The following is a 13927-nucleotide window of genomic DNA, read 5'->3' as shown; positions in this document are numbered from 1 at the left end:
TCAAATGCAACAAAAAAAACTCGATACATCTAATTGAATATCTGGTTGATTTTGGTTGCTCCATAATTTTGCAATAAAAAACTTGATGCAATTGATTACATATCTGTTTGATTTTGATTGATTTGATTGCATCGTATTTTTAATAATATTTTCAGAAGATACTAAAATCGTAAAAAAATAGAAAATTAAGTATTTTTCATGATTTCCAAAAACCTATTTATAATTTATAATATACTATAATAATCGGAATGAGGTATAATTTAGTTCAACGGTTATTCCCTAATTTTGATTATTAAAGAAAATATATAAATAGTGTTATATATCCGCTAAACTACTAAATTGTTAAACTACTAGATATAATCTACTTATCATACTAAATTACGACCATAACGTATCCTATTATTAAAAAAAATAAAAATAAATAGTGTTATATATCCGTTAAACTACTAAATTGTTAAACCACTAGACAAAGTCTATTCTGCTAAAGTTATTCTATTATTTTTATTATACAATTATAATTATATATTAACAAAAATATTTAAAAAAATTAAAATATGAAGAGATAAATAATTTTTTTAAATATTAACGGGAACCCGGACGATGCACGAGATTTAAAATAGTTAGTGATTAAACCTTTAAACTAGGGGTGTACGCGGTTCGGATCAGATCGATTTTGGGGTAAAAGTCGAACCAAACCGCGAAGAGCGGTTTTAAAAAATTGTCATCTGCAACCGCAAATGCGGTTGCGTTAACTGCGTCATTTGTGGTTGCGAATTTACAGTTATTGTAGATCGGTTTGCGGTTCAATCACTTATTTTAAAATAATTAATAATTTGCAAAAAAGTAAATTCGGAATATTAATAAATTGAAATTTACGTGATAAATTACATTCAAAAATAAAATATAAACTAATGTTCCGTGTGGAGTAAAGATGTTTAAAACATACAAAAATGTGGAGGTGAGAGAAAAGAAAAAAGAAAAGGATAAAAAAAATTACATGTTAGATTATATTTTTCATTTGTTTGGTTATATATCTTATAATGATTGTGAATTTTATGAACGAATTCTTAACATTAACCTAAGATTAGTTGATAAATTTGTATACTTATTAATTTTTGTGATATCAACTATATTTTTAGAAATATATTTTATTATAAATATATGTTGCGAATTGCGGTTGCGATTTTGCGATTTTCAAGAATTTAAAACTGCATCCAAACCGCGAATGAGCGGTTTTTAAAATTTAAATCCACAACCAATCCACATTTCACGATTATTCGCAAATACGGTTCGGTTACGAGCGGTTCAGCGGTTGGATACGGTTAAGCGGTTTGCTTGTACACTCTCCTTAAACCCTTGTGTGTACTTGCTTAATTTACTAAATGCGTGCGTACATTACTGTCCATAAAAAATTTATCCTATATTGTACATATTCCGGCCGAGGACAAAACCCGATCCGACACCCGAAAATCTAGCCAATTTCAAATCTAAATCCCACATCTAAATCTTCCAGACACATACACAAACATAATGAAACGACCTCCAATTCGATTATTACCAGACACAAAATGGGTAATAATGCCTTCTCTCCTCATTTCATCTCTATTCATCTTCCTCTACCTAACCCTAACCCTAACTCACCACCCCCACCACTCCGATCACACTCCTTTTCCCCACACCCATCTCTCCGATTCATCGAAACTTCCTCGATTCGCTTACATGATTGCTGGTACTAAAGGTGAAGGATTGCAGTTGAAAAGACTGCTTCAGGCTGTGTACCATCCGAGAAATTACTATTTGTTGCATCTCGATATCGAGGCTTCGGATAGTGAGAGACTTGAGCTGGCCAAGTATGTGAAGTCGGTGGATGTTATGAGGAATGTTATGGTGATTGGGAAGCCGGATTTGGTTACTTATAAGGGTCCGACTATGATTGCGTGTACGCTTCATGCTGTTGCGGTGTTGTTGAAGAAGGCGAGTGATTGGGATTGGTTTATTAATCTTAGTGCTTCGGATTATCCATTAATGTCGCAGGATGGTTAGTTGTGTTTTGTGATTTGTTTGGTGTTTAGTTGATTTATTTATGTACCTGCATTGTTGATTTAATGATTACTAATTGTGAATTGAATCGGTTTTAAATTGTTCGGTTATTTTGAAATTATGTAAAACTGTTTTAGGACTGTTCAGAGAAGATGGTTATCTTGAAAAACGACACAAGAATTGTTGGAAACAAAGGGTCCTTGAACATGTTTAGCTTTTGGGAAGTTCGGTTAGAAGGAAGATTATTATTTGGAACTATTTAAAGATGTAGATTTTTTCTACAGGAAAGCTGTGGTAAAAAATGAGGATGGTTTTAGCAGAATATAGCTTAAAACATTGTGATAGAATGAATTATATGGATAAACTTGGAGGGTTTTTATAGTAGAGAATGAGTTTTCTTAGTAGGTATCAGTTTAATTATTGTGTGACCGAGTGAAGCATCTAAATAATCATGGACCAAATTTACCTTCTTTCTATATGTGTTTTTCTTTGACGATATACTAGTAAATATCATGTTTTATTAACAGATATGCTGCACATTTTCTCCTACTTGCCTAGAGATCTGAACTTCCTTGAGCACTCGAGTACAATCGGTTGGAAAGAGTGAGCATTAAACTTGTCTACTATTTTTCTCACTGGTTTTAACTCAATAATTTGTCATATAAATAATTATACCTGCCTTAGGTTCTTTATATTCAATGATGGCAGGAATCAAAGAGCAAGACCAATCATTATAGACCCCGGCTTATATCATATGAAGAAATCTAGTGTGTTTTATGCTAAAGAGAAACGATCAATGCCTGCTTCCTTCAAGCTGTTCATGGGTATTGATTTATATTCTGCTTTTGCCTAATTGGCTAAATTCACTCGAGAAACATCTCGTTCTGCCCCTCCATTTTACTTTACATTGTGATAACTTTGCTTGAATAGATCTGTTTGTCAAAAGGTTAATATTACATTGGAGAACCATAAAAAAGATGTTAGCTAATCTTTGCTCCACTAGATTGTAACTTGCAAAATAGTGCAGGGAGTTATCTTCCTGAATAGACTTGGACGTCTTTCCTTTTAAATAATTAGGAAATTATGATGGTAATGCTTAAATGCCAACTTTTTTATATATACCTTTTATATGTAGGGATTGAAAGCGAGATAAGGTTTACCCCTTTTACCGTGTTGTTTAGAAAGTTTTATAATTAGCTGAAACGATTTTCTCCTTTAACTGTCTAAACTTATTTGGAAAAGACAACAAATTTCTTTTTTTTGGGCTATTTTAGGATTCACTAGCTATTTATGTGGGTATAGTTTACTGAATTTCTTATTGAATTTGTGTTGTGTAAACGAGTTATCTATAAACTGCAAGACGAGGACAACTGAATACTACCTCTGGGATCATAGTGTTATAGGGAATTGGTTGAGATCGATTATAAATTTGCATGATCCATTGTTCACGGAATCTAAAGTATACAGTAGCGTATTGGATCTCATAAACACAAACACCTATAGTTGCCTTTATGATATTATGATCCGCCTTGAGAACAATTATTAATCAATGTGATTCTGTCGCATGGGAAGTTCTTTAGGTTATTGTTATCTGTGTACAGAGTCAACTTTAAGACAGTTTTTGATGGACTGATATGTTATAGAACATCTGTTTGTGTTTATACCCGGTATCTTGGCATCGTTATTTGTAGTTGAAGATATTGTAATAGCTGACTGTCTTGAATTTGGTTGAAGTGACAGTACTACTGATTATAATCAATAGAAATTATTAATTGGTCAAATTTTTACATAGCCAGGGAAACTGAGGGTTGGGTATTTGTGGAGTTCAAATTGATAGAGTTGAATAGTTGTTGAAGGGGCACATGCTAGGAGCATGTCTATCTAGTCTAAAGAGTAGAGACATGCTACTTCTAACTGTAGTTTATCAGGGTTTAACAACAGGTATATAAAAATCATGTCTTTTGTAAATACAATTGGAGGATTCCGCAGTTGATGTGGATCACTAGGGCTGTCTTTTCTTGGGCACCACTATGACTGCCGAGATCACCACCACGGCCGTTGTGGTCACTGAAACATCTTGCGAGTATTAATTAGTGAGTATCGTGTCTACACAATAAATTAATTTCGGTTTAATTATTTCTTATAGCTTGGCAAAATAATGAGAGAAGAAAGTAAAAAATAATTTATTAATTAAAGTAAAAAAATTAATACTGACACAAAAAATAATGTAACTTCAAAGGGTGAATAGTTATCCAAGTTTTACCCTTCCTTAACAATGAATAATAGATCCATGTAAACAAACAGTTGCAGTGCTGGTGCTCCTCACCCATCATATAAAACGTGAAGTTCATCAGACATGGACGGCCTCCACTCAAGCATCCACATAAGGGTATATACTATATATGTCCTTCTGTTTCAATTGTCACCTTTTTTGTCTTAAAAAAACGGTTTCCAAAACTCCCCGGCAAATTCTGGGAAGGTACAACTCTCTCTGTCCTGATACCAAGCTAAAGAGTTTCGGGCAGCTTAATAAGATGTGCATGATAGTAGAATGTTGCTAAAAAATAATCAAGGTATTCTACATAATATATACATCTATACTTGAACATAGTTGAATGCCCTGTGGCTTGTGGACACCTTGGCGAGCGCCTTACCTCCTAGACGTAATCGAAGCGTGCTGGCATATTGGCTTGCTTTCTCCTTTTTGCCTTGACAATTAGGCACAACTGTACAAGTACAAGTGTCACGATGCGAAAAATCCTATCCTAGTTGACGAGTTCCGCTATGTTATGTCATACATTAATATAGGCATGTAAGACATGTAGCGTGACTAATCTCTTTTAGTTTTGCTGGTTCAGTTCTCCAATAACTTTTGTCTTTCAACAATCACTGACCAAACCAAGCCAAGTAAATATACCCCTGTACACCCTGCTGTACACCCTGCTGCCTAAAGTAGGGTGGAGGGTAAAGAGTAACTTTTTCTAACACCATACGACTGTGTTATATGTTTTTCTTAGGGTTAATGGGCCATTAGTTGCACGATCAGTGAATAGTGAATAGGAGTCTCATGTCAGATCATGAAGACATTCTTGTTATTTTGGACAACACTGTGATATGCTTTCAATTCCAAACTCACGTGTGTGCATAGTTGTCATAAATTGAGGCATGACGACAGAGTTGTGACCCCTGGCCGACAAGTAAAAAATGATATGTTTATGTTAGAGAGACTTATGAGGATAGGAGGGAAAATTTGAAAAAAAAATGAGGTAGTGCAAATTTTTTTTGATAAGAATTGTGAAAAAAATGGATGTGGTAAGGAAAGAGCATTTCCTCTCAAATTCGGGTGTGTAAATTATAATTTAGGTGGTTACGAATGGATTGAGCCACACACTGAAAATTTTGAACATTTAGTCATTTTATACTTCAAATCTCATTCCATTTCCTTTACCCCAACCAAACATAACATATAAGGTAGTAACCAATATAATTTAAGTTTTAAAGCTGTTGATGTTACAAGTAATACACCTGGTCAACAACAAAGTGTCCAGGTGGTTCCTTTTCGTCATTATTACAAGAGACGCAGTCAAAACAAGCAAGCTAGAATTATGGGAGAAGATTCTGTTTGATTGCAGATTTTTAGTTACAGATTTCTAGCTTCATAAAAGTAGCAGATTTATTGCTAATTGATGCAGATTTTCAGGCTATTTGTTAGAAGCGGAATTATTGCTAGTAGCTGCTGATTATTAGCTTTTTCCTTGTAAGTATTTAAAGGTTCATTGAGAAATAAGAAAAGGGAGAAAAATATTCCTTATCAAATATCAAATGAGATCAGTGAGCTCTCTCTAACTGAGCTCTCAGTATTTTCCTATTCTTTGCAATTAAGCAAACATAGGGAGAGGTAGGAAGAATAAGAATAACACCCCCTTAAGGGAAAGAATCGACCAAGACTTCACTGTAAAAGGTCCCGTAACTCGATCCAGAACTCAGGCGCCTATCAAATTGGTATCAGAGCCAGTAGTTATGGGGGAACAACGCACTTTGCAACAACAATTTGAGGAATTCCTTAATGTCTACAAATCAGAGCAAGCAGCCAACCAAGCAAGACATCAGCACATGACTGCTCAACTGGAACAACTTGCGAAGACCGTGCATTCTCGTGGACATGACCGAGAATCAACTGGAGGAAGCTCCCAAAGAACACCTCGAGAACCCAGAAATCAATCTGACAAGACCAACACAGATGGAAACAACTTCGTGCCTAGATATACAAAACTAGATTTTCCTCGTTATGATGGCACTGTTGATCCGTTGGTGTGGCTAAGCTGCTGCGATAACTTTTTTCACCATCAGAGGACTATAGAAGAGGACAAGGTAGTGCTGGCTTCGTTCCACCTTGAAGGAGATGCACAATTGTGGTATCTGAAGCTAAAAAGAGATCGACCAAATATATCTTGGGATGATTTCAAGAACCAATGTCACTTGAGGTTTGGGCCTCCAATCAGAAGTAGTAAACAGGGAGAGCTATCTAAATTAAAACAGACAGAAACGGTTGAGGCATATCAGTGGCAATTTGAAAGACTTTCTGCGCAAACCACATCTCTGACCACTGAACAGGAGAAAGAGATATTCATTAGCGGTTTGAGGGAAGCCATAGCAGTTGAAGTTGAGCTTCACAACCCACCAGATTTGACCACAGCCATGAGCCTGGCCCGACTTTATGAGCGGCGTACTGGAAAGGGGAAGGAAGATGTTGCCCAACCTCGTAAAAGTCATGTCACTTTTTATGGTGCAGGAGGTCCTAAAACTCCTTTTATTAAAAGGCTCTCGCGAGTAGAAATGGAGGAACGCAGGTCTAAGGGATTGTGTTTTAACTGTGATGAACAATATGAAGTTGGACACAAGTGTAAATGGTTGTTTTGGTTAGAAGGTTTTGACGAAGGTGTACCAGAAACTGACCCAAAAATCTCATTCCACGCAATTTCAGGAACACTGAACAATCAGACGATGCAAGTAGAGGGAAGCATAAATGGGCACCCCTTGGTGGTCCTCATTGATTTAGGATCTACTCATAGTTTTGTGAACGAATCTCTAATGCATCAGCTTCAAATCAAAGTTGAACCCAAGGAAAACCTTCGAGTCATGGTAGCAAATGGAGAGAAATTGAATAGCCCGGGATTTTGCAGAGAGCTTCCAATACAAGTGGGTAATCAAAAATTTTCTTTTGATTTATTTTTACTTCCTTTATGTGGGTTTGGTGTTGTATTAGGTGTCAATTGGCTCAAGACATTGGGGCCAATATGTTGGGATTTTGCAACAATGAAGATGAAATTTAATTGGAACGGTAAACAAGTAGAGTTGCATGGTCTTATGGATCCCGCTCAAAAGTCAGAACCATCTCTCTCAACTATGAAATTAGAAGCGGAACGTGAGCTGAATTTGAAGCAATTGTGCTCAGAATTTTATGGCATATTTAAGACACCAGTTGGTCTACCCCCTCCTCGTGCATGTGATCACAGAATATCACTGGAACCCGGATCAGGCCCAGTAGTGGTGAGACCTTACCGCTACCCACATATGCAGAAAGATGAAATTGAAGTGCAGTGCGAAGAGATGCTAAAACAGGGAATAATCAGACCAAGCAATTCTCCTTATTCATCTCCAGTTTTGCTTGTTAAGAAGGCGGACAATTCGTGGCGATTTTGTGTTGATTATCGTGCCTTGAATGCTCAAACAATTAAGGATAAATTTCCAATCCCAGTCATTGATGAACTTCTCGAAGAATTATACGGCTCAGCATACTTCTCAAAGCTGGATTTAAAATCTGGATACCACCAAGTTCGCATGCACCTACCTGATGTGGAGAAAACAGCATTTCGGACGCATCATGGGCATTTTGAGTTTCTGGTATTGCCATTTGGACTTACCAATGCGCCCTCTACATTCCAAGCTTTAATGAATGAAGTATTCCAGCCTTATCTTCGTAAGTTTGTTCTTGTTTTCTTCGACGACATACTCGTCTATAGCCGCACATGGGCTGACCATTTAAACCATTTACGAATGGTTTTTTCTGTCTTACAACAAAATGAGTTGTTTTTAAAGGAATCTAAATGCTCATTGGCTCAATCTAAGATCTCTTATCTCGGCCATATTATATCAGCAGAGGGAGTGATGGCAGATGCTGAAAAGATTGAGGCTATGACTCAATGGCCTAAACCAACAACTATTCGAGCTCCTAGAGGATTCCTCGGTCTAACCGGTTACTACAGAAAGTTCGTACATAATTATGGCTTGATTGCAACACCTTTAACCAATATGTTACGGAAGAACTCCTTCACTTGGACTAGAGAATCAATGGCTGCATTTGAACACTTAAAGCGTGCCATGACAACGACCCCGATATTGGCATTACCCAATTTTGAAAAAGACTTTTCTGTTGAATGTGATGCTTCTGATTATGGAATGGGGGCGGTGTTACAACAAGAAGGCAGACCCATTGCCTTTTACAACAAACCAATGGCTCAACGACACATCAAGCTCCCGACTTATGAAAAGGAACTCATTGCGCTTTCACAAGCTATTCGGCATTGGAGACCTTATTTATGGGGAAGAAAATTCATAATCCGTGCAGATCATTTCAGTCTCAAGTATCTACTTGATCAACGAATCAGTACATCCCCTCAACAACACTGGATAAGCAAACTCTTGGGTTACGATTTTCAAGTGGAGTATAAGGCAGGCAGGGAGAATCGAGTGGCAGATGCCTTGTCGCGAAGAGATGACAATGTCGGACTGATTGCAGCAATTTCTGGGCCACAACTAGAACTTTTCAAAGCCTTGATGGAGGAGGTAGAAACTACCCAACCATTGCAGTCCATTATCAACAATATCAAGTTGGGAAAATTACCACCACAATGGTCATATAATAATGGACCGATATTCTACAAAAAGAGAGCATATTTGGATTCTAATTCCCCTCTCATCAAAGTTGTTATTTCAGCGCTGCATAACCAAGGCCAAGAAGGATACCAAAAGACTCTATTTCGCATAGCATCTGACTTTTATTGGTCTGGAATGAAGAAAAATATCCAAGATTTCATCAGGTGTTGTGCAATTTGTCAAAAGAACAAATCTGAGCATTTACAACCAGCTGGTTTGCTACAACCTTTGCAAGTTCCCTTGCAAGTATGGGCTGATATTTCAATGGATTTCATTGATGCCTTGCCACCTTCATTTGGGAAATCTGTTTTGCTAGTCGTGGTGGATCGCTTTTCAAAGTATGCGCACTTTATTCCCATGTCTCACCCATATTCTGCAATCTCAGTGGCAAAAATGTTTTTCGATCATATATTCAAGTTGCATGGCCTGCCAGAAACAATTGTGAGTGATAGAGATGTCATTTTTACAAGCTCCTTTTGGACAGAACTCTTCAAATTGAGTGGAACAAAGTTAACTTTTAGTTCAGCCTATCACCCACAGAGTGACGGGCAAACAGAAGTCGTTAATCGCACCATTGAAGTCTACTTACGCTGTTTTACCAGTGATCAGCCCCGCAAGTGGATGCAATGGATTTCTTGGGCTGAGTATTGCTATAATACTAGCTATCATTCTTCTCTGAAAACAACTCCTTTTGAAGTTTTTTATGGGAGAGCACCACCTCGCCTTCTAAATTATTGTTCTGGGCTAAGTCGAGTGGAAGCTGTGGAGCAGGAACTCAAAATTCGAGACCAGATTGTATCGGGAATTCATGATAGACTATTGCAAGCCCAAGATATCATGAAGAATAACTATGATAAATCTCACAGGGAAGTGCACTTTGAAGTCGGTGATCTGGTGTTGCTGAAGTTACAACCTTATCGACAACTATCTCTAGCGTCTAACAGGAACAAAAAACTCTCTCCTCGATATTATGGCCCATTTACCATACAAGCAAAAATTGGGACTGTAGCTTATCGTCTTCAACTTCCTCAAGCAGTCAAAATACACCCAGTTTTTCATGTCTCCTGTTTAAAAAAATTTCAAGGATCTATTGATGAGACATCACCTACGTATCCAGATATTCACCAAGGGGAAGTTCTGCCAAGCCCAAAAGCTGTACTGGACAAAAAGATTATTGCAGGAGAGTATCATATTCTAATTCATTGGGATGGCTTATCTCCTTCTGAAGCGTCATGGGAATCAGCTCAACTTATTGAGAAACAATATCCAACATTCGCGCTTGAGGTCAAACGCTTTTTGGAGGAAAGAAGTAATGTTACAAGTAATACACATGGTCAACAACAAAGTGTCCAGGTGGTTCCTTTTTGTCATTATTACAAGAGACGCAGTCAAAACAAGCAAGCTAGAATTATGGGAGAAGATTCTGTTTGATTGCAGATTTTTAGTTACAGATTTCTAGCTTCATAAAAGTAGCAGATTTATTGCTAATTGATGCAGATTTTCAGGCTATTTGTTAGAAGCGGAATTATTGCTAGTTGCTGATTATTAGCTTTTTCCTTGTAAGTATTTAAAGGTTCATTGAGAAATAAGAAAAGGGAGAAAAATATTCCTTATCAAATATCAAATGAGACTCTCTCTAACTGAGCTCTCAGTATTTTCCTATTCTTTGCAATTAAGCAAACATAGGGAGAGGTAGGAAGAATAAGAATAACACCCCCTTAAGGGAAAGAATCGACCAAGACTTCACTGTAAAAGGTCCCGTAACTCGATAACTCGATCCAGAACTCAGGCGCCTATCAGTTGACTATTATTATGATGCAAGTTATATAGCAATATTGCGGTACCGATTAATAGTTCCAAGTTAAATAACCATTATATGAGCTACTGTAATCTAATATATAGTCCTTTTAATTACTTTATTTGTAACTTGATTAAAAAATTACTAAAGCTGTAAGCCTATACTTGTGTAAGTAATATAAAATTTTAACGACATACTCATACAATTAAAAGCAGAACTCATACTTTCAATGAATAGTTATGGTTGTTACTGTATCATAATAGAGTAAATATTTCAAAATAATGGATATTTATATATATGTGTAGATGTATATAACTTTTGTTGATTTCTTGTATATATGTTTTAAATGTAATTGCTTATATCAGTTGACTAATTGATGATTAATTAACCATGCATGTATTATGTATCGTATAGAGTGCGATATATACATAATTACGTATGGGCTGTGGTTCACATCCATCTATTGTAGGCAAACTGTCTGTCCGCGGAAAAGTTCTGCTGATAGGAAAAACCCTAAAACCAAAAACGTAAGCGATGATAGAGTGACATGCCCCCAGTATTTACATTAATTTCCTGTGATAAACCTATACGCGGACAGCGATTGTCACGGACCAGGATGTATGTATACATATTGATATTTTTATATGGTTGAAACCTGTTCTGAACTTTAATTTTTAGCCTTCCCTAATTCTTTGTTTTTCTTAATAACATATGAAAGTCATCTACAGGTTCTGCATGGGTGATGCTCACAAGATCCTTTCTTGAATTTAGTATATGGGGATGGGACAATCTTCCCCGGACTCTTCTCATGTACTACACGAATTTTTTGTCATCCCCGGAGGGGTACTTTCATTCCGTGGCTTGTAACCACAAAGACTACCAGAACACAACAGTAAACCATGACTTGCATTATATAAGATGGGACAATCCGCCTAAGCAACATCCTATTAGTCTCACAATAGAGCATTTTGCGGACATGATTCTGAGTGGTGCACCATTTGCTCGCAAATTTGCAAAGGATGATCCAGTTCTCGACAAAATTGACAAGGAAATCTTAAGGAGATCTAGTGGCTGCTTAACTCCTGGGGGTTGGTGTGCAGGAAACTCTGCTCAAGGCGATCCTTGTTTGGTTTATGGAAGTTCCGATGCGATTAGACCAACTTTAAATTCAAAGAGGTTAGAAAGGCTTGTACTGGAGCTCCTCAGTTCTGAAAACTTCAGGGTAAAACAATGTAAATAATGTCAACTACTCATTTCTTTACTTAATCTTTTGTTGATTGATTTTTTTTTTCTTGTTTTTGAACTGGGTTAATAGGTTAGTAGCTAATATTGTAACGTTTGCATTAAAGCATTTGATTAGGTTGTATTGATTTTTTTGCAAGATGCAATTTTTTAGATGTGCATTCTTTTTATGTATGTAAAAATGTTAGTATACAAGCAGCTGGGTTTTTGTGAGTTCACATGCTCTTATTAACCGGGTCATTAACACAAATCAGGTCCAAGTAGCAAAAACAATAGTATGCCCTATGCCCCTAAATCACATGCAATTTTGTTTTTTCTAGTTATACATTCAAAAAAAGCTGGTGGGATGATAGTGAAATCTTGTTATGTAATCTAGGCGGATTAGTTCTACGACAATCTTCTTAACTTTGTATCATTACAGTAGAATATGAAAAAGCATGTATACACTTATACAGACATAAATATTTTCTCTTTCCTAAGTTGCTAAATTTTAAAGTACCCGCAACCGACTAGTCGTAACCTTTTTGGTCACTACGAGTAAATGGGTAAATCTTCATGTTTTATGCTATTTCGAAAAAAAATATTAATACTCTCAAACAATGAAATTATTTTTCTGCATAAAATGGTTAATAACCAAAATTTTAAAATTTGAACGTCTCATTGAAGGCCTTAAACCACTTATATTGTCAAGGACACGGAAGGTTATACTACAATTGTACACACAAGAACAATTCAAATTTTCTTACTAAACAATTTTAAGTTTTGCCTCGTGTATGATGGTAATGTTCTCTATTCACGCTAAGAAGTGGCATGAAAAATGGAGTACAACAGAATGCTGAAAAATTTGTAATCGGAGGTTCGATCTTCTTAAGTGACAAATATTTTTCAAGGCAATGTTGAAGCCAAACACTTAATTTTTTGTTGATGTTGTGGGGGATGGTTCGAATACAAATTTCAGAAGAATAAGCGGTCAACGATATATTTGAAAACATGCATCTGGTGGGCAATCGATTATAATATCATGCGATGTGATAAATTGAATAATCGATTGCTCTGGGACCATGTATGTATGATATATGTAAAGAGAGGTGGCCAGGTAGGCGGTAGGGTAGGGGTTGCAGGGGCAGTAGTCCCATGCAAAGTAGAGGAGAGAGAGTGGGGATAGAGAGGAAGCAGATGAGACTGGATAGTAGAAGAAAGGTTCGGTTGGTCGGGACACTTAGGATTGAACTGCACCACCAATACTTGCCCTTTTTTATTAACTATATATATTTCTTTCCTACAGTTCTTTATTATTTACATCTTAAGTGCCATTACATTGCCTATCAATCTCGTTTGCTTAGTGCTCATGTAAACCCATACTAATATTTATTCTAAAATCTAGGCCACTTTGCCCCCCCGCCCCTCGTCAAGATCTAATCAAAAAAACAAAATAAGTTCTATTATCCTCCCCCTCAATAATTAAGCTTTTACCAGTAGCTAGAACATATAACATGCATAAGACAGTTAGCAATAAGATGATCAATTCATATTAACTTAATGCAAATATTATTTATCTGAACTAAATCATTAGCATACTGCAGAACCTCTCCAAATGATGAGTAAATGAATTCAAATCACAACTTTATCATTCAACAGACAAAATCGAGGAACAGTAGAAGCTCATTCCCCTATGTAAGAAAAAAAACATGATTAACCCTAAGAAGCTTAAGCATTAAGAAAGATATGGATCCCCTCATCTCTCGAAACCCTAAAAAGCAAATGACAACAGACACAAGACAGAGTGAGGACAAAAACATTTTATATAATAAAGGAAAAACTTGTTAATAGTAGTACGTCTAGTACTAATATTCATCCTAGCTTTACTATATCCCCTCTTCTATATATGATGTATAAAGCTCTCTATTTTAT

The 13927-nt window shown here is 36.4% G+C and overlaps 1 protein-coding gene across 2 annotated transcripts; it reads left to right on the top strand.

The window, feature by feature from the left end:
- The first annotated feature begins 1389 nt into the window (after positions 1–1389).
- LOC141720600 (beta-glucuronosyltransferase GlcAT14C) lies at positions 1390–12171 on the top strand. Of its 2 annotated transcripts, XM_074523098.1 has the most exons (4): positions 1390–2038; positions 2568–2643; positions 2749–2864; positions 11503–12171. In XM_074523098.1, exons 1-4 carry the CDS (start codon positions 1531–1533, stop codon positions 12012–12014), a joined length of 1212 nt encoding a protein of 403 aa, XP_074379199.1. In that variant the 5' UTR covers positions 1390–1530; the 3' UTR covers positions 12015–12171. The 2 variants fall into 2 exon arrangements, with proteins under 2 accessions (XP_074379199.1, XP_074379201.1); XM_074523100.1 differs by lacking the exons at positions 2568–2643; positions 2749–2864.
- Positions 12172–13927: the final 1756 nt, after the last annotated feature.

The sequence above is a fragment of the Apium graveolens genome, chromosome 4 (assembly GCF_009905375.1).
Source record: "Apium graveolens cultivar Ventura chromosome 4, ASM990537v1, whole genome shotgun sequence".
Taxonomy (NCBI): domain Eukaryota; kingdom Viridiplantae; phylum Streptophyta; class Magnoliopsida; order Apiales; family Apiaceae; genus Apium; species Apium graveolens.
This window is presented reverse-complemented; position numbering and strand designations above follow the sequence as displayed.